Below are 27,976 nucleotides of genomic sequence, written 5' to 3'. Positions count from 1 at the left end.
AGCTCCAGCCAACTATTTGTAATGTGATTAGTTTATTCTACGATGCAGTTCCTTATTCATTCACCAAGTATACAAGGAAAATCTTCAATAACTTGGAAGCCACAGTGTCATAGTCCAGTATCATGCATATGGAAGAATCAACTGACATGGAGAAAAATGTAGGTTCAAGGCATTGAAATCCCAAGTCTTTTGTACTGTTTTTAGATTGGTACTCATCAAAGGGTGAAGTAAACTGTCTTTATCCACACAATACCTACATACTGCTGCATGGTACACATACAGAAAAAAGATGAACCTGGCATAATGTTCTTTAACCTTTAGCACACTGAAAGACAAGTTTTCTATTGGTGACATAGCCAGGCAGCAGGGAGAAGGTTAATCTCAGACCTATAAAATTCTTTTCCTAAGAGGGTATGCAAAATCCGTTTTTAATGTATCTATCCTTTTTCTGTATAGTCTCTTTACAAGAGTGACATATACATTACCATTAATTATGTTTTGTGCAGTACATAGTCTAATCATGCTGCTTGAATTACAGTCATTTCAAGTGCATTACGCTGTATGTTACATGCTGCATTTCATCACCAAGCCAACAACTTAACCTTTAGCACACTGAAGTAGCCATTTGGAACACCATTCTCTATTGGTTACAGAGTCAGGCAGCAGGGAGAAGGTTAAAAGACTGTAGCTGTTTGAGAGAAAAGGAGTATGAGTACATGATATTATGTACAGAACAAACTTAAACAAGTTGGCAGTTGGTAGTTTTAGTGAGTGGTGTTCTGATACAGGACTTTGGATGGGTGACTTCAATACGATACAACAGTGTGTGAAAATTAGCTACTTACTTGCGTGTATAAATCTAACATAGCTGCTTAAGTGTGTAAACATTACAACAAAACATTTATTCAGAAGTAAACCAACAATTCTTCTGCAAATTGTGCAGTTCTCAAAAATTCTTCTTTAAACATATCCGCTATCATGTAGTGTAAAAAAACTTCAGATTTGTATATCAAGTCTACAGTAGTATCTATGCTGAAGTAATCACATTTGTCCTCATTGAACTATCTATTAGAATGCCTCCTTTACACTAATAATGATCACTGACCGACCGTACAAAGACCAAAACTGGATTTGTGTAACCCTTGATTTCATAATTGGAATATGATGCAAGACGTAAAGCTGCGATTTAAACATCAATAAATCATTCACAAAACGTACAAAAAATTTTTGTTTTCTATCTGTGAAATTTAGTCAAATTTTTTATGGCTCAGTAGTCGAAGCCTATAGTGTAAAAGGCTTTCTGTTATCCTATTCATGTACTCTAACTATTACTTACCTACAGCAAAGTTTTGTAGCTTAAAGCCTCAAACCTTGAGCAAACATTGCCAAGGTGTATACTAAATAAATGTTACTGATATTACCTTGTCTACAACACCCCTACTGTAGGAGTGGATTGTTCCACAATAAGACAACGTGTAGCAGAATCTGGAAGCTTCCATTTTCACACAAGGGGGGTTGGGTCCATGTGGAAGAAATGAATTTCAGTTGGAGAGGAGGGAGAGATTTACTCCTGACTGCTGGAGGATTCGCTTCCGCTGTCGGATCCGCTACTGGACCTGCTGGCACTGCGGCTGTACGACCGGCCGCGACGGGAGTCTCGTCTGCGGTCACTCCGGCCGCGACTTCGAGACCTGGACCGGGAGTACGACCTTGATCTCGAGCGTGACCTTGAACTGTCGCTGCTATAGCTTCGAGAGCGCGACCTAGGGTAAAAAAGATATAATACATGACAAAATGCATCTACATTCAACTGATCACACGCATTACATGTGACACAAACCATATAACAGCTCTCACTCTTATTTATTGAGAGCTATGAATGTGTAATAACAACACCATGTAAAGATATATTAGAACTTTTAGTAGTGATGCAAACTGTATCTTTGTTATGTATTTTGCCTGACCCTTACAATGTACCTCTTCCCTCATGACTTCAATGAAAAGCGGCCTGCAGCCTGATTTGAGCTTATCATGAATAAACAAAGCTACAAAGAAACAACAATTATGTAGATTTAAAGTGCTTGTGTCACCAAGACCACTAAAATACAATGCATCCTGATTACAAGCAATTACATTATCAGTATCATTTCATAAACAAAGATTTTTGTACAAAATTGACACCCTTCTGATGTTGTTTAATCTTACAATTAATACGTCCAGTTCCGCATTCCTGCTACCATATAATCAAGTTAATTTCCGGCCACCACGTCATAGTAAACATGGCAGCCGGTTTGGAACCTGGCACCATGACTCGTTGAAAAACGTTTGTATGCAATTTACAATGATTTTGCACCGCTTGCTTCTCAGAAAACGTTTGTTTAAGAAGCAGACAAGCAAACAAAAACTTGCAGTTGTATGTAATCTACGATTACTCACGGTTCGCTTCTCATAAGGACACTTAATGGTGATTACTTAGCATTAAAAGATCTCTTAATAAAACCATCAAATAATAAACAATTGAATCCCTGTACCTGGAGTAGGAACGAGAACGCCGGCTGTGTCTTGACCTGCTCTCTGACCTCCGACGATCCCTACACAAAAGGGCTTATAGTTAGCATTGTAAGGGCATTCTTAATCAGTCATAGTGATTAGTACTTCTACAGGCTTTTTTGCTTTTGATACACAATGTAGAGTTTAATCTATGTAATTATAATTACGAATATAAACTTACTATATGAATATAAACGCATTGAGCTTAGTGCAGACACTTTCAAGTGCCTTGCAATCCTGTCGTTGTCTTGATACTATTCAAACTTAATTTTGTACATGTACATCCATGGCAGGGCTGTCTCCAGTTTTAAATATCTTTCCACCCCATTTATTGTTTAGGAACCCATGTTAAATTTGTTAAATCTGTCATTTTAAGCTTATGGAAATAGATTTAGATCAATTTCATGCCCAAACTGCAGCAAGTACAGCAGACTTTAAGTTACCAGTAATCTTAGGGACGCAGTATATACTATGGCACTTCATATATATTTGTAAGAGATACTCTCCATTGTTTATTTTATTGAAATTGCAACACAGCAATACACAGGTCACCCAGGCAGTGATGCTGATGTTAAAAAAACATTTATCATTTAACCCTTAAGTTTAGGCATGCTACTGAAAGTAACAAATTTGTATCAAGTTAGAACACTTTTAAAAGCATTAGAGTCCTGGTGAAGTCATGTCTGGTCAGCTTTCATCCACAAAAGGAACCAAGAAACAGCCACCAGCTTCACACACAGGATGCTTTTCACAAGTAAAAACATTGTTAGTAATGTCAGTTTCCCGCGATCCATGCAGGCGCGGCGTGGGGGGAACGTCCGTACCTATGTCTGTATCTGTGTCGTGAGCGGCGGTAACGGTGGCGGTAGGGAGAGGGGGACCGGTGGCGTTTGGTTCTCCTGCGACGGCGTTCGTAAACATACATGTAGCCCGGGCTGAGGCTAGAACTGGACGTGGAGCTTCACAGACAACACAGCAAGAGGGAAGAGACAAAGTTTTACAGAGGAGTCAATGTGGGTGTGTTGTAGCTTGGAATCCAGCCTTGTTACATGTAGCTTTGGCCTGCTCCCAACGTCTGCTAGCCGCCAACAAGGCTGGGTGCCGTTATTGGCGGCTAGCGGGCGTTAGGAGCAGGCCAAAGCTAACAAGACTGGACTCCAGGCTAGGAGTGTTGGAAATTCTTAACCCTCTCTGTGCTGTCTAAATATGTAACCAAGTGGCTACCGTAGCAAGGAGGTGGTTAAATAAATGACAGAATAGAAACGATGTAATGTCTGACGAACACCTGCAAAAATATCAATTAAAAAGCTGTCCTGCCGCTCTGGTTTCTTAAATGACAAGTTTTCTTTATTAAGAAGTTCATCAAAGGAAACGACCCTTACCTGTCATATGACCTGTCCCGCGACCTGTTGCGGTGGTCGCTGCTGTCGCTCCGAGAACGCCGCTTCTCGCGGGACGGGCTCCGACTGTGACTCCTGCTGTAGCTCCGCCTCCTCTCCCTGCAAGGGTTATGCAAGGTTTTACACATGCACAGCGCACAAGTAACTCATGTACAGGCTAATCAACACCATGGATTGCATTTCCCTCTATGCTTATAATTATATTGTGTATCTATGCTATTGATATTGTGACTGATTTCTTTATGATGTTGTTGTAGTGTTGTGTACAATGTTGATTAATTTTATTGATGCTATGTTTTAAAAGTGTACTACCTGAAAAACAGGTCAAAGTTGAACTGAGTTGTACATGACCTGGCTTAACAAATAAAGTGAAAGCGAAGTGATAAACCATTCATCAAGTAAATCTCCAAATGCTGGTTTTAACTTACATAAGTCTGATTTAGAGACACTTGATAGTGTAGTGATCATTGAAGCTATTGTGTAGTAAATGTGCTAACTCATGGTAGAGTATTACTGAAGATATCTTACACTGGTTTCATACACAGTAGGAATTCCTATTCATTGTAAAAATAAACATTTGCACCAAGCAATGTGCAAATACTAGGACAAATATAACAGGTTTGATTTAGATTGACAGTGGCACCCTCACCTCTTATAGTCCTTACTGCGTGACCGACTGCGGCGCCTGGTTTTCGGGGAGGCACTTCGGTGCCTTTCACGGCTCCTACGGCGGCGCTCATCGCTTCTGCTCCTCTCTCGTCTGCTCCAGCTCCTCCTGTCTGAACCCCCCCTCCGTCTGTCCGACTCGCGCCGGCCCGCCCTCTCCCTACTGCGCGATCGGCTGTAGCTTTTATTGCGCCTACTGTGACTATGAGACCTCGACCGGGACGACGTCCTATGTCGCCTCCTGTCGTCAGACTGCCTGCGGGAAGTTGACCGACGCTGGCTGGTACGTTTGGGACTGCGGCTTCGACTACGCTGGCTCTCGGATTCCTCGCTCTCAACCCTCTTCCTGAGGTGGCGATTGGAGTGGCGCTCGGACGTCTTCTGTACTTCGTCGATGAGGGATCCCGGTTTGACCCGATACACCTTGGACTCTTCCTCGCTGCGGGACCTATCAGACATCCTCTCCTTCTCTATAGCAGCCAGGGCTCCTTTACTCTCTGTGTCTTTGAAATCGTCAGCAGTCCCCAGTGCCTTCCACTTGCCTGTGGGCTGGGGGTTTGCCACACGCTCCCTCACCACAATCTCCACCTTACGTCCTGAGAGGATTCTTGCTGGAGGGCTTGCACTCTTTGGACTGACTGACAGCCTTACGTCTATCTTGCTTCTGGGCTCTACTGGTTTAGAATGAGAAGATACTTCAATGCCGCCATTCTCCTGATCAGAGACTTCCATGTCACTCCCACTGCTGACTCTCCTTGGTGGACTGCTTTTCTCGACTGGAGATTCGACGCTCTTCTCTGACTCTGAGGAGGTCGACACAGGTTTTCTCTTCACCTCCTCGGCAACGTTTCCCCAGATTTGCGCCAGGGGCGGGGTCCTGATCCTCGGTTTCAGCTCCCCCGCTGTGACCTGCCCCACGGACTTCCTTCCGTACTCCACGGTTTCCTCCATGTCGTCCTCTGGCTCCAGGGGCGGCTGCCACTTGAACCTTTCTCGGATCTTCTTCTGCGAGGAGTTGGAGCCTTTCCGTTCCGACTTCTTCCTGCTCGCCTCGCGGTCGCTGGATCGCGAGTAGTCTTCCGAAGATTTACTCTTGGACGGACTAGAGCGCGAGCTTCTCCGTGAACGAACCGGCGACTTAGATCTGGACCTGGATGGAGATCTAGACCGAGAGTGCGACCTAGAACGAGACGACGACCGCCCTCTACGTTTGGACCTGCTACCTGACCTTGACCTTGATCTTTGGTAGGACCTTTGTTGTGATCTGGATCGGGTTGATCTTTGGTCGGACATCCTTGTTTGGTTTCCATACCTACAAACAGACAAACAAACAAAACAAATAGTATTACTATATTGTAAATCAATTTAAATGTCGGTAATTTTAGCAGTTCGGGGAAAGGGAGTAGTTAATGCTATTCAATTTTACCCTGGGAACAAACATCACTGTCTAAAACGTTAGTGATCAAATACTTGCGATGATGAAGTTTTAGGTTGACTAGTGACCGTGAAAGTCGCTAAAACTAAGTTCCCATTGACAAATCAAGAATCACAGTAAACTTAAAATGGGTTCTTAGAGTGAGCTGAGAGATCAAAAGAGTTGGAAGCCACAGTGTCACTTGACCATCTTGTCCATATGCAGGTCCACTACTGTAAATGCATTTAAGTTTGCGTGGTTTTTATCTAGCACTAAGGCAAAAAGGAAGTGTTTGCAGTGGTTTTAAATTTGCGGCAGCGCTATAGTCACATACTGCTACAATATTGGACAAAAATGTTCGCGGCGGTTTTAAGTTCGTGGTAAAGCGGTCGCCCTGAAAACCGTGAACATAAAACCACCGCGAACATTTCTGCATTTACAGCATCATGCTAAAAAAACACTCCCTACCTGTCTGATCCTCTATCCTCTGATGACCACCCTCCAGTGTGTACTTGCCTCCCCAGGTCCCTGGCATGGTAGGTCGGTACTGCAGGAGGGGAGAGGTTACGCTGCCTGGGTGGGGGAGAGGGGCTGCGGCGTCTGGGGGGAGGGGACGGGGAAGGAGAGGGGCTCCGAGTTGGTGAACGACTGCAAGAGGAACATAAAAGAATCATATCAATACAATACATATAGAGCATACAACAAAGATCAAAGAAACAGTCTTTCTAACAGTCTTTCTATATCAGCAAGGATAAATCTTTATACACTAATACTACAATAAAACAACAGCTATATACCACTCATAAAATATGACCGTAGCATGTTCAGAACACGAGATATAAAAAAAAAAGAAGTTCTGCTGCAGCACCGTTGAAAGCCCCTAGGAGGCCCATTATCGAATTTAACCTTCACTTTCCCAAAACCTACCCATCTACCAAATATCATAAAGATCTATCCACAGCTTCTTGAGTTACGCTGTCCATAAACAAACCCAGTCACAAACTCAACCACTAGCGGCACCAAAACATAACCTTGGAAAAGGTAATGATGCCACAAAAGGTAGATTCTCTTAAAGAACAAGAAGGCAGGGCCCAGGGTTCTCCTCCTATAAAAACTATATTCTGTCAGGGAGTTAGTAGCTAAATTGACTCCAACCCTCATCCCAACATCATAAATGGATTATCCTCTGTAGGGGATCTCTACCCGTCTGACTCAAAGAACAATAGAATCGGATCAGAGCAGACGACAGGAAATCATTTGCATATTAACTGACGTCTCAAGGTTTGAAAAATCCTGTATTTCTCTCACTAGTTTCTGAAGAAAACATTGTCAGACCAACAAAATAACCCATATACATGTAGGTGTAACAAAGCTACGTAATCAATACAATACGTAACTTTGCTAGGCAACTTTCCGAAAATCATAACATTGTGTTTTCAACTGTCAAAGCAACCCCTTCAACTGAGTTGAAATTGTATCTATATTTTCCTCAGAGCTGAATTAGCTTTGATAGCTGTGTGTCCAGAAGTATGACTTATACAATTGTGGTGACTACTTGGTAGTCTAAGAAACCAGTATAGAGGGGCTCTGTAGAAATATAATTTGTATACTGACAGCCAATGTCTGAGACATTCTACCAGTGAGCATGGCAGGCCAGTGTTAGCCAGTGTTGTGATTGCTTCATTTTCTTGGTTAGGTGCTACAAAGCTGACTTGTTTATGTGCAACTATACTTGGATTCCTTTTCTACACTATATGATTTCAAACATGTGCTAAAGTAACTTCAATACTTGGTAAATTGTCTTAGCCAGGGAGCCCCTTCACTGATGTGAACACCACGGCATTCAGAAGCAGACTGAGGTCTGGGAGTTTACGTTAGCTGAATTTATTGGGTGGTTTTATAGTCCAGCCTTGCTCTTTAACATTTATCTCCCTGTATTTAACTCCACATTAGCCTGAATTAATCAAGCTTCTACCAGCCACTGGTCAGACTTCTCGGGAGAAGGTCCAATCAGCCCCTGACAGAGAGAGATTATGTAACACAGGCTAAGTCCACATGTGTCCCGTAATTTGAGCTGTGGTGTGATTTCCACGAGATTAAACCCAGTGAAACTCACCGTCCGTTCACACTGGACACCTCCTCCTCTTCCCTGTCCTCTCCGTTAGTCATCGGCGCCCTCTGGCGGTGCAGTTCCGTCTTGTGTGGTTTGAGTGGAGCCTGGCCTGGTCTCCAGTGTGTGGGAGGGGGGCTCTCCGACCTAGAGCAACACAGGTAACGTTGGGTAACCTAAATTCGCAGGGTACTTAAATTCGGGATTTTTCGAAAACGGGGTATTTAGGGATATGTGCTAGATGCAACATAAGTAATACCGCTAGAGATGCAAACCTGCCAGACTTACGTATTCAGAACACTGTCTGAAAAGCTTCGATAAGCATGGATTATAAGGCGACGAGGTCAAAAACTCTCCGTCCCTTATTGGAACAGTCTGAGGACTTCGTGGGAGAATTAAACTACATCGTTGTCGGCTGGTTTATAAGAAAAATGTCACATCCGCTTCCTGCTCAACACAATTATTTACAAGACAACTTATTACAATCTCTTTTGCTAACCTGCAACTGGATTCTAAGTGTGATCAATCATCAAAACTCCTCTCTGTTGCTACAACCTACGGCACGTGTATTTTCCCGCCGCCATATTGTTAACCAGAATCCTGTGTCAAGCAGACGACAAAGGTTTGTGAGGAACACTTTTTTGTCTAAATGCTGCGTGTGATAGTGGACTGAGGAAGATATTTTCCTCAAAGTTTGCTCCTAACACAACAAGGAACACATGGACATAGTAGTATTACCATTGCTACGGCATCCAGCTAACTTCCCATGAATAATGTGACGTTACACGTTGCCCGATGATGACGATGGGCCGACTTTGAGTGAAGATCTACCGACTCAACACACGGGTTGTACCCGAACTGGCCTGATGTGTGCGGTACGGCCGTTTTTTCGTGTATTTTTTTTACTTGGACACGTCTATATCCATAGCACTCTCCTCAAGCCAAGGATGGAACGAATAGCTGCTGTATAAAATGTGATTAGCGGTAAGATATTCAAGACGAATCTTCTCTCCCGAATTAATGTGCCCCCCTGTCCGACAGCACCTTTATTGTGCGTGCGGCGGACGGTAGTTTCAAGTTGAAATATTATGGTGTCAGCACGACAAGAGACAAAATCTACCATATATATGATTAGTGCAAAGATAGTACATGATACTGACAAAATTATAGAAAAAAAGGATGGTTAATTGTTCTGCTAGATTGATTTCAGTCAACCATTATCGGAAAAATTCCGAATTTATGTTACCCAACGTTACATGTAATGTTCAGCTGGATTTTGTTGGATGAATATTTGGGGCATCTTACCCAAGGTATTTAAAAAAACTTTGCTTCAATCAGATTGAAGCAAAGTTTTTTTAGGGCAAGTAACAATCAGGGCATTGTGCTATAGTATTATGCCTAAAAGACATAATTTCATCAAAAACTAAATGTAAGTTATACTTGAAAAATAACGCCATTTAGCAGGGCTTGTATCTCTACCTTTATCCAAATGTATCAATACAACCATACTTTCCTGTAGGTCTTATGACTTATGGTGCTGTCATATTCATAGAATCTTTATGTGACAAAACCAACCAGCAACAAGGATCTAAGAAAAACTTTCCCATTACAGGACAGCTGAATTTTGAAGGACACGTGATCTGATTTATCCCACAAATGTCCTCAGTTTGCGACCATGCGACATATGTGACTGTGTCCTGTATCTATATCTATACAGCCGGTATAACCACTACTTGGTGTAACACACCAGCTTTGCAGGCACGCGGCGCAGCAGCAGCTGGTTATAATACACTTAACAACCTGTCACACCTAACCTTTTCCCATCTAACTGTAAGCATTGTTTAAAGCTATCTAGAGAGGATACTCCTATAGACTTTACTTGGTGACAACTACGACAGTTCTAGGGAAAGACTTACTTTTCTCTCTCTGGTTCAGCCTCCCTCTCCCTCCTGACTGGGGACCTCGAGCGGGAATCTGAGCGTGAAGCGGAGCCAGACTGGGAGTCAGCGCTGCTGTCCCGCCGAGATCGCTTCTTGGCATGTTTCTTGTGCTTCTTCTTCTTGTGTTTTGACCTTAAAGGTAGGGACAGGCAAACAGATGTATACCATATTCTTTTCCATATTCTCACAAAAACACAAAATTCACGTAAACAAACTCAAGCAGTTGCCAGTTACACAAAGACATGAGGCGTAGAATTTCTTACTTCTTCTTGTCCTTTTTGTGCTTCTTTTTGTCCCGGTGAGAATGGTGACGGTCACGGCTTTCATATTCATATTCGTCACTGGAAAAACAAATACAAGAAAGCAAATGTCAGTACAGCAGTGCCACCAAGCAGATCATAAAAGAACTGCATGTAGGATTTTGAAAAAGTGAAGACAAGTAATAAACGGCACCACTTGTTAATGTTCAAGTTGAAACCAGGGCTGTCTCCAGCACCCGTCCCTCCATCCCAAGATGGAAATTTGCTTGTTAGGACAAACATGAATTTGAACCCATCCATCTAAAAAGTCTGAACTTCAGGACATGAAATTGATGAAATTATATTTTTGTAAGCCTAAAACGACAGACGAATGAACAAAATAAACAACATGGATTCCCAAACAATATATGGGACAGAAAATATTCAAAGCTGGAGACAGCACTGGTTCAAACCCCAGACAGCGCATACCTGTCATAGTCAGACCTAGACTTCCCCCTCTCAAAGCGATCACGGATGTCGCGTTCGCGATGTCTGCGCTGTCGACGGCGGATCCGCTCCTGTAGCTCGTCCTCCTGCTCCTGTTCGGCGAGTTTGTCGCCTTTCGTCCAGCGTTCGGTTCCGTAATTGCGACTTCTGAGCTGCTCTTGGCGCCAGTGAGGCGGGGTTTCACTGCGGCGTCCCCAGCGACTTGGGGAGGGACTGCGAGACGGGGTCCGATAACGCTGCAAAGGGAAGGACACAAATGTCTTATTTACCACCATAATTTTACATGTGACATTCTCTGAGGAGAATTACCTTAACTATTGTCAAGCAGACCAGCAAAGGAAAGACGGTACCATATAATAAATCAGTGGCATCAATTGTGTTATTGTTACTTTGTGTTAATCATTTTCTTGATAGCTTAAATGAAGATACATGTATTTCCTTCTCAAGCAATTGCAAATGTAATTCATGTACAAAGAGTTTTGCTGGTGTCAATATTGGTGCTTGATTCTGAGGTTCTAATGAATTTGAGTTCTCTCTTAATGACAGACAACACATGTGGATGACTGTTTCAAAATCTTATCCAGTTGCTTGAGTAATTATTTTTGGCGTAACACATGTGAATATACAGGTTTGACAGTATTTTAGAATATTTATGCTTTATTGTAAACCATGAAAAGCATATCAGTGATTCATTGGTAGAAATTAACAAGAAAAACAGCCTTCCTTACCATGGTTCCCCTTCCCTTGATCTTACGGCCAGACTTGGACACCTTTGGACGGCTGCTCTGGTAGGACACTGGCTCGGGGGCAGGACCGGAGCTGGCTGGCTCTTGTGGCGACTTTGCACTACATCAAAACATTTCAACAAAACCTTACTCCTTATTTTCTAAATACCTTCTAAGTGAAGACTTTCACATCCTCAACACACACAGTGTTAACCCACAGGACAGAGGCACCTACATGTGGCAATCAATCAAGCTATTATAGCAAGCATGTCTAACCTTCCTTAGGAGTGGAACAATAGACGATAACCCAATAGCAAGTGTGAGTGAGTGACTTGAAAACATCTACCGAAAATCTAGACACAGAGGATGGTAATCAACCTAGTCTTGTATACCTGCAACTTACTGATCAAGAAATACATGTGTACACAGGAATCAACAATGTTCCATAAAACTATATACAACTATAGATTATAGAAGGAATTAGCTTCTCAAAAGCTACATCAACTATGTTGGATCATACCACAGTTTACACACTAATTGTCTTTGTTTAACACTAAGAAGACAAGTGAAGGCGATGACTAACGTTGGAGGGGTCCTACGCAAGAGGAAGTTGTTGGGCGGGATATCGGGGATGTCCTCAGCTCGTACTGTCGAAAGGGCTGCAGCGACAACCCCATCTTTGTCTTCACCACTTTCCACATCACTGTCAGAGCTGAGAGTGGATGTTAGAGAAAAAATTAAGAATGAACATACATAAAAATAAAGAAAAGTGACACTTGGTAGAAGTCATCATCATAGCTTGTCGCTGTTACTCTCCACCCAGTCCAGTGCAGTAGAAGTGGAAGAAAAAGAGTCCAAGGCTTCAAAACGTTTCTTTTCCAAGATTTATATTTTGTCAAATGTTTTCTCTTGTTCTGCCAGTTATAAGCACTATCTTTCCAACCATTCAAGTAAAATGCAAGAAAAAAATGTTCCCCATACCCATCCTTTTTCGACTTCTTTGATTTCTTTTTCTTCTTCTTCTCCTTGCGCCGCCTCTTGGCCTCCTTCTTCTTCAGCTTCTTCTTGCGCTTGCTCCATCGTCTGCGCGTCTCGGAGCTGTCGGAGGAGCCGCTGATGGACCCCTCCTCCTCACTCTCACTGGAGGAGGAGGACTCAGATCCGCTGGATGACTCCGACACTGAGGAGGACTGATCCTCGTCGTTCTTCCTCTTCTTTGCTGTAGGAAGTATACAAAAAATAAATGTTAAACGTTGCCTCAAGAGCAAATAATACAAATTGATGCGTTGATGAAGGTTAGACTGTAATATTTCCACATAATGATGACTGTAATATTTTCACATAATGTAGAACCATAATTGTTGATAGAAGTCAGTTAAAAAAATAATACCGGTACTCGCAAGAGAATAGATCATTGCAACTTACCAAGGAAAAATACACAAAATACAACATACACAACAACGTAATGATTGTTTGGATGGAAATACAATATACCAGAATGTCTCTCAACAGCTGAAAGCAAATTGTAGATGAGATTTTCAAGTTCCTTACCCTTGGTCTTGGCCTTGGGCACCAGCTCTCCGCAGTTGGCGATGCGAACGTCCGCGTATGGTTTACTGGTGGTATCAGTCTTTTGGTTCTCTATGGAACGTATGATCTGCTGTCCTTCTAGAACATGACCAAACACCACATGGATACTGCAGAGAGGGAGGAAAACAATAGGGATTCATTGTTTGAGACATGCTGTAGTGTTGGGTAGGCAAATAAACTTCCCATAGCCTTTGAGGTCGTAGGGGCAGTGGGTTGTTATCCACTATGTATAGGGTAGAATTAGTAGGCGGAGCCCATCCCTATCGTTTTACTACTCCCAACCGAAGTAAGGTACCCATTTTACACCTGGGTAGAGTGAGGAAAGTAGCATTAAGTGCCTACTCTCCCTAGTTCATCTAGATCTTGATTGGGTACTGGGCAACACTCCTTTGTTGGAGTAAAGCGCCCAGAGGCTACCAACTTCAATTTGCTGAAGAGTTTGTAGCCTATATAGTAAGGTTTTGGACCATCTCACACCGGGGCATGCCCCTACTCTTTTTCGAAAGATGTGGTGGATTCTTTTACGTGCGCGGGGTGTGGCTCTCCCCAAACACGGGACCTCAATTTAACGTCCTATCCGAGGGACGTCCCTAACCCTAGATGAGTTAGGTACTCATTTACACCTGAGTGAAGTGAGGAAAGTTGTGTTAAGTGCCTTTCCCAAGGGCACAACGTCAGGGCGCAAGTTTGGACATGTCTCTGGGCACAACCTGGGATTAGATCCCGGGTCCCATTGTTTGACAGCCGTGCGCTCTACCACTTGCGCCACACGACATCAACAACACTAAACAAAAAGGAAATTAAAAATGAAGAAGAAAAACTTACTTGTCTAGATGAGGCGCAGGTTTTGTGGTTCTGTGTCATCAAGGCGTCAGGACCAGAACATGTGGAGAGGAACAGAGAACAAAGACAGCATATTAGCACCACTCTCCATCACTGCAGCAGGGTTAAGATATGGCAGAAATGGCAAAGACTTGACTGCACATGGAGAAGACGTAAAAACCTGAAAAACTTACCTCTTGTTAGAGACATTTATATTTACGTCAAAACACAACAAACAACAGAACGAGAATGCCCCTAGCGCTTCCCTCAAGAATGACAATATTAAGAATGCAAATTTTCAAAACTGGTAAAAAAAGACATCTTTTAAGTATATGAATATATCTCGAAATCTAACATTAGTTGGGTTTCAATGTTTTGAGGAATTAGTATTTGTTTTTGGACAGAAGAATATATATTAAAACGTTTTTAAAGCTCTTTAAAAAAAACCTAAAAATTTAAGGGTAATCAAGCATACATATACTGATACAAATTTCAGTATATAATACGACTGGAAAAGCTGAAACGATACAATTTATGTTCAAAACGAAGATGCATTTAGTTTATATAATTTGAGACTTTTGGAGGAAAAAGTAGGGGCCTTCTTGTGATCTACTTTCACTACTACATGCACACATAGTCACAAGATAACACCCAAGGAAATTATCATAATAGCTTACATAATTTACATAAAACTTCTACCATCCCACCTCATGGAAAATTCCATCATCTAGAACAAGTTTGACAGAAATAAATACAATCACACAAACATAGCAAATAGGAAAATATAATAACATTCCAGCAAGGGAAATGTACAGCAAAACCTCTTTTCGAATAGTGATTTCAATCTTTTACATAATCAAGAAATCAATCAATTTTGCATTAGAAAATAGATCTGGAATAGATCATAATGATTGGTCAACAAAGTCACATGACCTATGGCCAATAAACTAGCAAAGGTGGGATGGCAATTACCATACTCCAAGAGCACTGCATTCACTCTAAAGTGGAAAACGATGACAAGGTTGAGGTAAAATTGACATAGTGAACTAGTTATTAAGCACGTATCCCATACATAGGAATACGCAGATACGAAAGACAAGCTTCTCTTTACTACATGGTAAACCTATTTACCTTTCCATCGCTGGATGATAACATTTGTTTTCTGTAAAAATTTTACAACAAAACGGCAAGAAAGAGATGTAAAAAAACATTCCAGGCAAGGTGAATCTACAGTATGGTTAGAGTTCTAGTTGTCAGTGCTTTTGTTCTGTTTTTTAACTGCAACAATCTTCCTAGTCGCCCTTGACTTCAGAAGTTAAAAGGTAAAAATACAGCGTTAAGAAAAATGTACAAAATTAATGTACCTGACTGACAGTTGCTTTCATAAGTGTGATTGAGAAATACATAATATTCATCACAATGTAAAAGTGTCAAAAGAAATTAAAGAGAAAACAAAAGAAAATGAACTTTGCCTTTTGACAGTGACCTATGACCTTTGAACTCTAGAACAAGGGCAACCAGGTTAGATCTACTGATATGTCTTTGTACTGAAGGCGACAGACTCTACAGACATGCATATGACTCACACGTGCTGCAACTTTTAAATGAGGCTGGGGAACAAGTAGGCACTGTAAAACAGACTATTTTTGCACATCTTTCCATATGATTTTCTTTTGACCATAAAAATCAAACTGAGAAAAAAAAAGATGCATACAGCAATATCTCATATTTCCACTGTCCCAAAAATTTTGTTTGTTTTTTTGCTTTCTTTTGATTGGGTGCAAAATAGTCAGTTTTACAGTATTTCTGTCAGTTCAACAATTTAACCAAATTGAATTTGAGGACCTTGGAGGACCTTTAATATCCCTTCACCCTTAGAACCGCATATTTCAGACTACTTAAGATATATATTAAGCATAGTGGTCAATGCATAGCGAGACAGACTGAACATTAAGTCAGACATTCCTGTTCACTCAAATATTAGAACAGAAATGCTGGGAGAATGAGCAAAATGTATCACAAACAAACAGAACTTATGGCTAGCCTTAGTAAGAGGACTAGAAGAAGGATTTGGAACTATCGTCCAACCACAGGCGTACTTACATGAAGAACTGTGACCCATTGGTATCTTTGCCACGATTGGCCATTGAGAGGAGAAATTCACGGTCATGTTTCAAAATGAAATTCTCATCTGAAAATGAAGACAGTACATCATTTGGATAAATAAACCATGTCATGTAATTCTAAATCACAAATTACATTTCCATCCTAAAAATCTTCACAAAAATCATCTTTCTACTTGGAAAAACGAAGACAAATTATACAGCCGTCCTAAAACGATACTTCGCTCCCTTGGAATAAAGTAAAAAAAAACTATGTTGTATTTTATTCCCTGATAAAGATATACTAACTGGATGACTTTCTATAAATCATAATTTAAAAACCAGAAAGACACAAGTATCTCAATTGCAAAAGAGACCACAGGAAGAATAGCTTCATTTGAATCTATTGGTAAAAGCAATATTAAACTCAAACCCACAACAACAAAATCTCAAAGCCTCAATACAGATAATACATGTATTTCCTCATACATTTATCCAATTGTTCACATTGTTTATTGGTTTCCCTTTGGACTACCTTTGAACGTGGCTCCATAGATGGACTCCCCTCCTCGTCCATTGCCTGTAGAAGCACAAAAAACAACACAACATTAACATTTTGTTTACACTAAATTGACAGTTCATATCAAATTCTAACAATCAAAAGCTATACTACACTTCAACCAAAGTTGCAGTCTGAGCCAAAACAGCAATGATGTCTTACCTTCGGTGAAGTCTCCTCCCTGAATCATGAAGTCCTTGACGACCCGATGGAAGGGTGTGCCTTTGTAGTGGAGATGCTTGCCTGTTGTCTTCCCTAGACCTTTCTCCCCTGAATAACAACAGACATACGAGGGGTGATCAATAAGTCCTCGGCCTCACCCAGAAATAAGGTGCACAACTTAGATATGGGGGAATAATCTTAAACTATAAAGGATTTTATGAATATCTGCCAAAATTCACATCATTGTGATCATTACTTTGCAGGCGACACCCAGTAATATTAAGTGAGGTAGAAGGATAACGACAGGGACAATTGAGCTGCGACCTGGGGTGTGCGGGCCAACTTGTTTTCCTGAAAGTCAGATTCCCGCTTCTTTTTAGTTGAAATAAGAAGGGAACGTCAGTGTTTCCGCCAGACCGCGACTGAGAGGCCGTCCACTTGGGGAGGGCCGTACCGCGAAAATTAATTGACCGTACCGCGAAAATTAATTGACCGTACCGCGAAAATTAATTGACCGTACCGCGAAAATTAATTGACCGTACCGCGAAAATTAATTAACCGTACCGCGAAAACAAATTGACCAGGAAAAGCAACTGAATGTTGTGATCAGAAAAGACTTTGTTAATTTTTCAAAATCAATTTGTTACGAAGGTCGCTATAATACTGCTTCAATCGTCACAAAATGCGATCTATATTGACCAGAAACGCCTGAAGTGTAAAGGGGTTTTCCCGCCCTGTGGTCACGTGACATCTTGCCGTCAACCAATCAGAGCACAGGTTTTATGACGCGGACCAATCAGCGTTTAGAACCTTGCATATCAATGAGCTTAAAAACATGGCGGACGGCCCGGGACAGGGCAGGTTGCGACTCGAGCGAGCGTCATGGCTTATGTGAATTCATAGCAAAAATATGGTTTATCTACGGTACATATGAAGAATTTTCACGGAAAAACATTCAGAGGAATATGTATTGTGTCGAATACGGTCAGAAATGATGGCGAATCGCGGCAAATCACGACGTAGAGGCTGAAATACACGGGCGAAATTCTTGTTTTGTTTACGTTTTTCCTTGTTTTCTTCGATGACTTTCTTCGAATGAGTCTTGAAAAACGGGTTTTTAATGAGATCACCGTATGCCAAAGGCACCGACATCGATTCTTCGCAAGCTTAACAATAGCAACAAAACAAAAGAGTGTGAATGTCCAACGATATAGAGCGTCCCCACGCCCGCAGTAACAAAGAAAAACAAAGAAATTATGCCGACCGCTCGTATTTTTTCCCCGATTTCTTGGCATTTAGTTTGTCTTTTTTTTTAAGAGGACGGCCTATGTCTGAGTTCAGGCCATCCAAAGCGACATAAGGCCGTCATTTGACGGGAAGACGCCCCTCCGGCGGAAACACTGGGGAACGTTCAGGGAACATTTTGACAATGTCTTCAAAGATTTTATGCCGATTCATGGCATTCATGGCATCAGGAGCTCGACTCACTCAGCTCTGATCACAGTTCAATCTGGTTTTTCTAGCCACTTACCTTCTGATTTTTAAATGGAAATCGACTGGAAAGTAATGACCACAATAATTTGAAATTTGCTGGATATTGCTAAAAGACGTCATAGTACATAATTATGCCACGAAATGTGAGTTGTGCACCTTATTTCTGGGTGAGGCTGAGAACTTATTGATCACCCCTTGTACAATGACTTAACAACTGTTCATAATGATTCACTTGTCTCTGACTGTAAGAGCTTAAAACAGACATACAGATCTCAAAACTCAAAACATAAATCAAATGTTTCTTGTGAGAGAAAAGACTATATGAGGAACCTACCTGTACAAAGGCAGCGGAAGTTTTCACAAGTCTTGAAGCAGATGTCGCTGTAGAGTTCCATCACAACCCTCCCCGCTGTGGTGGAAACAAACCAGAAAGGTTAAACAGACCGTATCAATTAGAGGCACTTAGACTAAGACGAAAATGTTATCCTTTCCCTATAGGGATGATTCCTTCACTAATTCCCTTGTTCTTGGGACAAAACAATGACTAACACGAGATCAAATTTCAGAAGGGAATATGCATTTTGTATGTACATTAAGAATTCTACTTTGAAAATTAAAAATTAAAGAGTATGTTACTAGGCATTGAAATGTATAGAATGATGATTAAAGACTTTAGCTCGGCTCATCAATTATTACATCCAATTTTCTTTCTGAGGTTGGATGAATAGTAGTTAATACAATCATGTACATTGTATATGGTACTCAAAAAGAGTCTTGACTTGGTCTGTTGTACAAAGTGGGTACAAGTTCATACCTGGTGTTCCGTTGACTTCAAGGTCGAAGAAACACCTGGGGCGATGCTTTGGTCCCGCCATCTTGAGATACCTGTAAACAATTGGATATCATGATCAGTTTTGATATGATAAAGGAATACTAAGGCCTCAACATTCAAGCAGCGGGCAGTTCAAAGCGGCAAACTGGTAGAGAAATTCCGAATCGATTATGTTGTGTGCATTGTAAATGAGATAAGCCCAGAGTTGTTTGCTAACCTTTACTCCATGTTTTGTCTGAATACACACTGGTAAAGTCTGCTATTTCAACAGCACTTCATCAAAACATGAACCAAATTCCTGAAAATTTAGTCTTTCTAACAGTCTACATTATGTTCCTTAAATGAGTCCATGAGCAGAATACTAATTTAACCATAATCTACAAATTGTACACACTTACATTTAGACATTCAAACAAAAACACATCAATCAAATAAGGTGGTTGGCATCTCAACACTTTGATCACAGCTCTTAAACATAATATCACTGGCTACCTCCTGAGTGACAGAGTTGTCTACACAGACCCTTACAAGCTGTGCATACCAACCATAATCCTCCCTGACTACCATGACCTCCAACCTTACCAGGATGGTTTGGGTCAATGGTTAAGGCTATTTCGGTCAGCCCTACAGAACCAACTGACCCCTAATGTTGTCTGCATCAGGCCACATTACTGTAAGCCACACCGAGTGTTCACACATAGCCTTGATAAACAGTCAACTGTCAAGCCTCAAAATAAGGATCAAGATCATTTCTGGGAGAGAAATAACAATGAGATGATGTTGCCCAAGGGGATTTTCCAATTCTCTTAACTCAAAGCATTTTCAGCTGTTAAACTATTTGTCACTGTCCACTTGTTGTAATGCCATCACAATACCAATATCATACTACTAGTATAGGGAATAGAATACTTTTCTTTCAGAATCGTGCTATTGTTTTCCATTGCAGATAAAAACAGTAATACTACTACTAACTGGTACTGCTATTGGTATAGTTGGCTACTTAACCTTATGTCACTGGTGTAAAAAAGGGATACTTACATGTATTAAGCATGTTCCAATGGGAAATTATGATTTATATATTAAATGATTAATAATTTAATCTTAAAACTTTGCAATAGGTAAAAAGTCCTTTTCAATTTTGTTTTGAGGACATGCTTCATTATGAATGGAAGGAACTTGCTACTAGTATATAAAAAGAAGTTTGAGTTGGAATGCTTTGTTTGCGAACTATTTTTATCAGAAGAAGAGACTGTTGTTGATAGACATACAGCAAATTCCCTATCTGTCAGCTGAGACACTGTAAACACTTTTGTCACTAATATAAACATGCCATGGGAGACAGCCGATGAAACAAGTGTACTGTATATTATTTATTCAAAATTCTGCATTAGGACCTGTATGTGCCAAATAATACTAAGGAAAACATAGGTAGGTGCTTTGTCCACTATGTAATAGAAACACTTTAAGTTTATATTAACCAAAGACATTATATAGGATCTATATTATGTCCTTGGTTTAACAGTAACAATAAATTCTTTGTTCCCATATTTCATGCATTTCATTACACAAATATGGTTCTAATTTTCCAAAATCATCATCATCTGTGTCAGTCAATCATCATGCAAAATATAACCTTTGACCTTCCATGAGTGGCCACAAAAGTGAAGGATTTGGAGATGAAAATGCAGGTAAGGACAACAATCAAAGATGAGTCTTAAATTATTATTTGTAACACATGTAACGTCAACGTTAGAAAAATTTGCTCAGATAATAAAATCTGACTCTATAATCTATTTCTAAAAAAATTATGCCGGCATTTCTTATCATAGAAATTATGACTTATTATGTACACTATCAAGACTTAAAGGGAATCACAACAACAGCATCCAAAGGAGCAACACGTGGTATTTGCACTTGGAAGCAGCCGGCTTCAGTCTCAAGAAACGCGGAAACGAACAAAGAAAGGATCAAGAACATCACGAGACTTGATCATGCCCAAGGCAATCTCCAAAAATAACCGGCTGTTTTTGCATAACTCCTCAATTTGTATCAATAAATTTGCACTACATTTCTTCTTAAGAGTCTTGAACAACAAATGCAAGAAGTCTCGTGTCAGTAAATAACCGGTAAATCTCAATAATTACCCGCAAATCTTACCTTGGGAAATATTCCCTGGAAAATTGCTTCTCCAAAATGGCGTGACCTCAAGGCATGACCTCTCGCGATAGGACAACATGTCGCGAGACCAGAAGATTCTAATTTCTTTCAGGGAACAAATTATTTTTTTAAAATCATAACATTTGAGTAAAAGACAAAACAGCAACTTTTAACATCTTCTTGTAAAGTTTATATTATTAATTAAAATCAAATATATTGAATTTATCTATTTTTTGGGTTAAAAGTAATGAATTTAAACCAAAGTGTTTGCAACTTTTTCTCCCCTGCATATATAGTCGTCTGACCCATGTCCACAAAGTCACATGACTGACAAGTTAACTTCGCAAACGACTGTAGTCTGATTCTTCAAGGTTCACGGCAAGTTTCTGCAGGTATTCTATCACATTTCCTTATAACGGTGCATCTATAGCACGGTTAGATAATTTCCCGTATCTATGTCTATTCTAAAGGCTCACTATTTTAGTAAGAGACGATGGAATCGTACGTGTAAACAAAGACTAGACATGTCGTCCGTCCAAATCTGGCACCTCCCCTCCCCCCTCAGTCAGCGGGAAGTCGCATGACCAGGAAAAAAACCCTCCTGCGAGTGGACATGGCATCATTAACATGTACTTAATGAAAGAAATAACTTTATTGCACGTCTATACTCGTACAAGCTAGGTATATGGCATGGTGATAGAACAGCAGTACAATTACAGTGATATATTACATCTTCATACATTATGACTAATGTATGTGGGTTCAATTTCTTCTTAAGACAGCTGTAATAATAAATCCTTAGTAACCCCTCAAGCTGTAGAATAGTAGGAGACTTGAAAAGAAATCCTAGACATTCTGTGGCATCTGTTGTTCTCAAAACAATATTCATATTCTTAAGCTAAGCAGATGAAAATTATTTGAAAGGAGGTAACGTTAACGTTACAAAATTCGTATTATCAGTATTAGCGTAGCTGTTTAAATGTTTGCATGAACTGTGACTAGAGAATGCTTGAATTGCCGCTGTAGAATATTACAAAAGTATTGATTTTGACCCAGGACTGTACACGCCCCCAAACATCAACAACAGACTGTAGTAGTTAATCATTTCATATCACATGGCCACAAAGGTCAACATCTATTGATAAAGTTGTATGATGAAATCATGATATAGGGAGAGCTTAAACATTTATTTACAATGAGTTAACACTGAAGACTTGTGTTGAATTATAGTTTCTACAGCTGGGTATGCTTGGAAACTAGGGGAGTACTCAAAAATTATAAGTAAAGAGTGTATGTAATTTGACTCCCTGCTATTTGCCACTATTACTAATACTAGTCATGTCATGTGCATGTGGTGGTCAAGTGATGTAATTAACCTTTAGCACACTGAAGGAGCTGTTTGGCTACCGATTCTCTATGGGTTACAGATTAGGCAGCAGGATACATATGAAGGTTAAGTTGCACACATTTACATGAATCATTATGAATAGCTATATGTTGAGTGCTATCAGAACTGTATCTACAGTTCATGCCAGGGGGTCCGGGGATGTGACTCAAATGTTGTCATCAGATAGTTAGTAGCAGTTTAATTTGCTATTGAAGAGAAAAGACAAATCTTGAATTTGATGCAGGGTAAATATGTGTAATACATGTATGATTCCAGGGTTGGACATGAGGCACTAGCTGTTCTGATAGCACAGCTTCACCATGGCAACCGCACCTCCTCCCAACCCACAGGTGCAGAAACTCATCAAAGATGTTGAAGGTAAAGATCTCAGCATTCTTGATTTTATAAGTAACACCAACACAGACAAGTGTCTTGTTAACATATCAATCTCTGAAATATCTTTTAAGATTAACATTTAAGTTCTAAAACAAATTGTCTGGTATACTACATAATAGAACTATCGATGAGTTTAGAATACATGTACGTTGTACTAGTGCAATGTATATGGGGGGGGGGGGCTGTTGCTTTTTTCTTTTCTGTCCTTTGGTAACTGCATGTCATTTGTATTTTTGATAATTATTTCATTTTCATTTCTGTGATATTTGACCAGGGTAGCCCAACTTAGTGGTGTGACAACATTTTTATACTTAAATAGCCTGGAATCCATACCCTCGGTGCCTCCCCGATATCTCTACGGCACTGTGAGTGACCCTCACCCGCCCAGACAGCTTAGCCCGCCCGGGGTGTTGTTTACGGCCTTGGATTAATTAGTTCGGCACCGACGGTATGGCCGGATATAATAGAAAATCCTCTCGATTTATGGCCCTCCCAGCGCCGGGTGTCTCGCGGTCTGACAGCGCGATTGGACATGGGCGCTGCCCACAGCGGCGAATCAGGATCTGTTTGTGTAGGATAATCAAGATCTTGCTCGGCCGCCCGAAAATCTCACGGGTATTGTTGTTCTGATAGCGACATGTTGACGATGACTGTAAACAGCTGTCCTTTCACGCTAATTTCCAGAGTGACAGCCATGAGATCAGAGGGGCATTGGGGACCCAGTATAGCTCAGATTTTAAGCTAGTTTAGCAACAAGAGAGCCTTAGAAACAATGTTTTCTGCAGCCTTGTGGTGCGCGCGTGCGTCGCTCGTCTTAGATGGCGGCCATGTTAGATATGGTAATGAGCAGAGGGACCGAACAGCTGAAAACGCGCGCCAGGTTGGCGCGCCAATCAGAGCTCAGTGGAATAATTAGATCAGTCTGCTCTGTTCCCATTGGGCGCATCAATCTCATGCGCCTTGAATCAGGCCCGTATTGAGACCCTGCCAGTCTCTAGGGGCGGCGGAAAAGTAGGAAGGCAGCAGAAGTGGGGTGTAGCGGAAGTAGGATGGCAGCCAGAGGTAGAAAGGCCATCAGAAACTGACTGGCCCGGTAAAACACCACTAAGCCGACCCTAGAGACTGGGACCAGGCTAATACTTAAAGTATGTTATAAGCATCTTTGTATCTATCCCAGAATGCATCACTGAGTTGAAGCAACAGTACTTCACGGAGAGCCAGGAGCCAGTCACAGATGACAACACAACTCTGCACCGCTTCTGTGCCAAGCTGGAGATCCTGCTACAGACCGACCAGAAAGGTAATCATATCACATCAAACATGCTCATGAATATTCAACAGGTGGACAGTGTAGCAGGCCAGGATGTATCCCTGGCTAGAATGTACCTGGGTATATTCTGGCAGGGGATACACCTGATGAAACTCATGAATATTCAACAGGTGTGGACCAGTGTAGCAGGCCAGGATGTATCCCTGGCTAGAATGTACCTGGGTATATTCTGGCAGGGATACACCTGATGAGACTCATGAATATTCAACAGGTGTGGACCAGTGTAGCAGGCCAGGATGTATCCCTGGCTAGAATGTACCTGGGTATATTCTGGCAGGGATACACCTGATGAGACTCATGAATATTCAACAGGTGTGGACCAGTGTAGCAGGCCACAATGTACCCATGGCCAGAATGTACCTGGGTATATTTTAGCAGAGGATACATCTGGTATGTTACACCTGTAGCTTCATGCAAGCATGCTTGCTGCTGCACAGGGCTCTAGCTAGCACCTGTTGTTTGATGGAATTTTTGTATGACCGAAACGTTTTAAGGAAATTTCCATTAACCATGACGGAGAAAAAGCGGTAAGTAAAGATATGAAAATGTCACACTTTGAAAAAAAAAATTACGGAAATTTGTACACAGTGTTAGAAAGAAGAATGATTCTTTTTAGAATCTTTTGGTCACTGGGAATTTGGATGACGCAAGAACATTTCAACCTGGTTTAGCACCCTGCTACTGCAGTTACTATGGACAGGTACCCAAGGGTCGGAAGCACCAGGCGTTGTGTTTTATTTTATCTCCCTGGTCACAAGTCTTGATGCGGATGCACTTGTTGCCATGACAACTGGCTGTCTCCTCCCAGACTGGGTAGTATGCTCTCCCTCCCTCTACCCATCCACAGTGGTATGGTCCAGACTCCATCCTGTTATTGAAGAACAACATTTGTTAGTTACAATGTGTACCTGTAGTTCTAAAGTTTAATATACATGTAGTTAACAGAAGCTCTTGGTATGATACAGCAGCTCCACTTCTTGTTTCAAGGGCTCAATGAGACAAAATGTTCAAGATGGCTAATACTAATTGATGGTGGAGTGCTGGTTTTCAAAATTGCTTCTTGAACCTATGTAGACTGGTTTATTTTCCACTCAAGGTGGACAGCTCAGCCTCTAGACTAGTAGGTAGTCCTTGTTACATCCATGGAAAAGATGTAGTCTGAGACTCTAACCTTTCCAGTTTGAGGAGTTGGGAATACTCAGCCAGCCAGCCTCCATGTTTCTTACATGCCCTGTCTGCCTCCTCCATACTGTACTGGAGATGGCCATGTAGGGGAGCAAGGTGGAAGATGTGCCCTGCAGTTTCATAGGAGAAATGATCACATTTTCACAAAATATAGTTGCTATTCTACGATGAGCTGATAGGGGGCAGGACTGCACTACAAAGATTTCTATCTTGCCAAGTCATGTATGTGTGTCTACCTCATTATCTCCTTGAAAAATTGAGATATTGTTTTTCGGTGTGTCTGTTTGTTTGTCTGTCTGTCTGTTTGTGTTTCCGGACTACTGTAGCATAACTGTAGCATAACTCAAGAACCTCTTGATGAATTATGATGATATTTGGTATGTGGGCAGGTGTTGTGAAGCCAAAGGTCAAGGTCTATTTTGGGCCCCCTGGTATGTGACCTTGGTACTGCAGCAGAACTTCAATTTGTGTATCTTTTGACCTGGACGTGCTGGGGTCTTGATTTTTGGGTGGCAGATAGCTTGTTTTCATTGCTTGTATTTGGAGCATTAAGCAAGTTGAAATCATTTCAAGTGATTCACAAAAGTCACATGAAGTTCAATAAAATATCTGAATATGCTACTACTAGTACCAGTAACTAATAACTAGGAACTCAATACTATAACTAGTAAAGGAAGTAAACTGATGGGTGTCATTTGTTTTCCTTACCAAGAGGTGGTGTTGCATGGCACAAAGCTTGTTCCATCTTTTTCTGGAGATCTTTAGCTTTAGCTGAAGTTGTCTTGAAGGACCTCACAGTTTCTACCATGTTGTCCATTGCGTCTATCATCTGTGCCTGTTGAGTGGCTAGTTCGGTGTACAGGTCGGCAAGCTTCTTGTGCTTCTGTGCCTGTGTTAAGAAGAACTGTTGCCAGATACTTTCTGCCTCCAATTGCAATGTGTTGACCTGATCTGAAACATGAAGTTAAGAATCAGTCATGACAATTAAAGTTATGATTCAAAGATCTATTTTTCAAAAATTCATCCATCCATTCACTCATTCCCATATTTTATTTCATCGATGTATTAATCTGATAACCACCACTAGTTCTTGACCTTTAACACATTTCCTTTGATTTATGACACTATTGTTTCAGGTTTACTGCTCATTTCTTTTATGGCCAGTCCAATATACTCCTTTGATCTCAAGCCAACGTATGTCCTCAGGAGGTCAAGTTATATATGACAGTGTTATAACTTACTAATAATGAAGCAGTAAAGTTTAAATGATGGTCGTACAAAATGTTTCTACGAAGAAGAAACAAGACGGTGACTTTGCAAAGTACATGTACCAAGGCAGAGCTTTACGATTATATTAATTTGATATAAAAGGATATCATGTTCCATTTGATAGAAATGTTGCAAAATAGGCTTCTTTCAAATCTTTCTATGATATGAAACGACAAGTTTGTCCTCTCAATATACTAGGATAGCTATTCCATAGTAGGCTGAAAATAGCTTCAAACCTTGCAGCTGATACATCTGCCACTCCATTCTCCCCAGCTGTGAAGCTAGCTCAGCATTTGAGACTGCAGATTCTTCACGAGGGCCATCTGTACTTGTATTAGCAGTAACTGTTGTGTTGGCAACACTGTACTCAACATTTCCCAGTGTTAAGAGTGCAATAATCTCTGCAATGTGAAATCTCTGGACAAGTAACATGTCTGGTCCTTTTTTGGTAATGCTTGGTACTGGATTGTGAAAGAACAATGGCTTTTGTGATGTTGGTCAAGTCAAGTCAATCTCAATGCCTTTATTTAGGTATGGTACTCCTTGAAGTTGAAGAGCATTGTAAACATGGCTGTTAAGTTTTTATGATATAGTTCTTTACCATCATAAAGATATACTTCACAATGCTCTTGGTGTCCTAGAAATGCTGACAGGACAAGAAATGCCTTCCCTGTTGATTCCAAAGTCAAGTAGGCTTTGTGGCCTCTTGAGAACTTTTTTATTCAGGCCTCTATTGAAGCCAACGTGGGAAGGGAAACATTGCTGTCAATACCTGCTACTTAAGTTCTGCAATTTAGTGCTAAACAGTATTTTATTACCTTTTTTGTTTAATGTATTCAATGACATATCAGATAACATGTGATCATGAGGATATATATCTCATGTGTAACATCGTTGTTTACTAGTATTCACAGCCACAATCATGTACACAGGAGCCGACGTTATACGGTCATTTACCAAAATTATTCACAGAATCGATATCTCATGTGAGCTAATTTTATTTTTATTTATTTTATTTATTCATCATCAGACAAGTGGGTAGCCCCATTCAACTTATTTGAAGTTGATTTCCAAGGGGGCCCACTAAATAAATAACAAAAACGAATCGTGTTACATTCAATCAATTACTGTAGCTATATA

At 40.9% G+C, this 27,976-nt stretch overlaps 3 protein-coding genes across 7 annotated transcripts in view; 1 reads left to right on the top strand and 2 right to left on the bottom strand.

Moving 5' to 3' along the window:
• Positions 1 to 15: 15 nt before the first annotated feature.
• Positions 16 to 21,382, bottom strand: LOC136446641 (peptidyl-prolyl cis-trans isomerase G-like). Of its 4 annotated transcripts, XM_066445125.1 has the most exons (21): positions 21,270 to 21,382; positions 19,095 to 19,165; positions 18,615 to 18,689; positions 16,787 to 16,894; positions 16,601 to 16,645; positions 16,067 to 16,154; positions 13,967 to 13,996; positions 13,103 to 13,248; positions 12,533 to 12,770; positions 12,135 to 12,263; positions 11,555 to 11,672; positions 10,809 to 11,062; positions 10,344 to 10,421; positions 10,057 to 10,212; positions 8,147 to 8,287; positions 6,499 to 6,678; positions 4,600 to 5,928; positions 3,933 to 4,049; positions 3,375 to 3,509; positions 2,532 to 2,591; positions 16 to 1,763 (listed from the first exon to the last, which is right to left on the bottom strand). In XM_066445125.1, exons 2-21 carry the CDS (start codon positions 19,153 to 19,155, stop codon positions 1,565 to 1,567), a joined length of 3,687 nt encoding a protein of 1,228 aa, XP_066301222.1. In that variant the 5' UTR covers positions 19,156 to 19,165; positions 21,270 to 21,382; the 3' UTR covers positions 16 to 1,564. The 4 variants fall into 4 exon arrangements, with proteins under 4 accessions (XP_066301222.1, XP_066301223.1, XP_066301225.1 ...); XM_066445126.1 differs by lacking the exon at positions 3,375 to 3,509; XM_066445128.1 differs by lacking the exons at positions 16,601 to 16,645; positions 16,787 to 16,894; positions 18,615 to 18,689; positions 19,095 to 19,165; positions 21,270 to 21,382 and adding an exon at positions 15,095 to 15,125 and having other exon boundaries at positions 16,067 to 16,150.
• A 163-nt stretch (positions 21,383 to 21,545) lies between these two features.
• LOC136445556 (FYVE and coiled-coil domain-containing protein 1-like) overlaps positions 21,546 to 27,976 on the top strand; it is a 30,223-nt gene continuing 23,792 nt past the window's right edge. For both annotated transcript variants that reach the window (XM_066443616.1, XM_066443615.1), the window contains exons 1-3: positions 21,546 to 21,661; positions 22,933 to 23,034; positions 24,230 to 24,352. In XM_066443616.1, the coding sequence (XP_066299713.1) occupies positions 22,977 to 23,034; positions 24,230 to 24,352 (181 nt within the window). In that variant the 5' untranslated portion in view covers positions 21,546 to 21,661; positions 22,933 to 22,976. The remainder of the gene's footprint in view (positions 21,662 to 22,932; positions 23,035 to 24,229; positions 24,353 to 27,976) is intronic.
• Positions 24,977 to 27,100, bottom strand: LOC136446360 (uncharacterized). Its single transcript, XM_066444702.1, has 4 exons — positions 27,073 to 27,100; positions 26,276 to 26,518; positions 25,554 to 25,677; positions 24,977 to 25,250 (listed from the first exon to the last, which is right to left on the bottom strand). The coding sequence occupies exons 1-4, from the start codon at positions 27,098 to 27,100 to the stop codon at positions 25,073 to 25,075; spliced, it is 573 nt and encodes a 190-aa protein (XP_066300799.1). The 3' UTR covers positions 24,977 to 25,072.

This window comes from Branchiostoma lanceolatum, chromosome 12 (assembly GCF_035083965.1).
Source record: "Branchiostoma lanceolatum isolate klBraLanc5 chromosome 12, klBraLanc5.hap2, whole genome shotgun sequence".
Taxonomy (NCBI): Eukaryota; Metazoa; Chordata; class Leptocardii; order Amphioxiformes; family Branchiostomatidae; genus Branchiostoma; species Branchiostoma lanceolatum.
The sequence above is the reverse complement of the archived record's forward strand: the minus strand, read 5'-3'. Positions and strand labels throughout refer to the sequence as shown.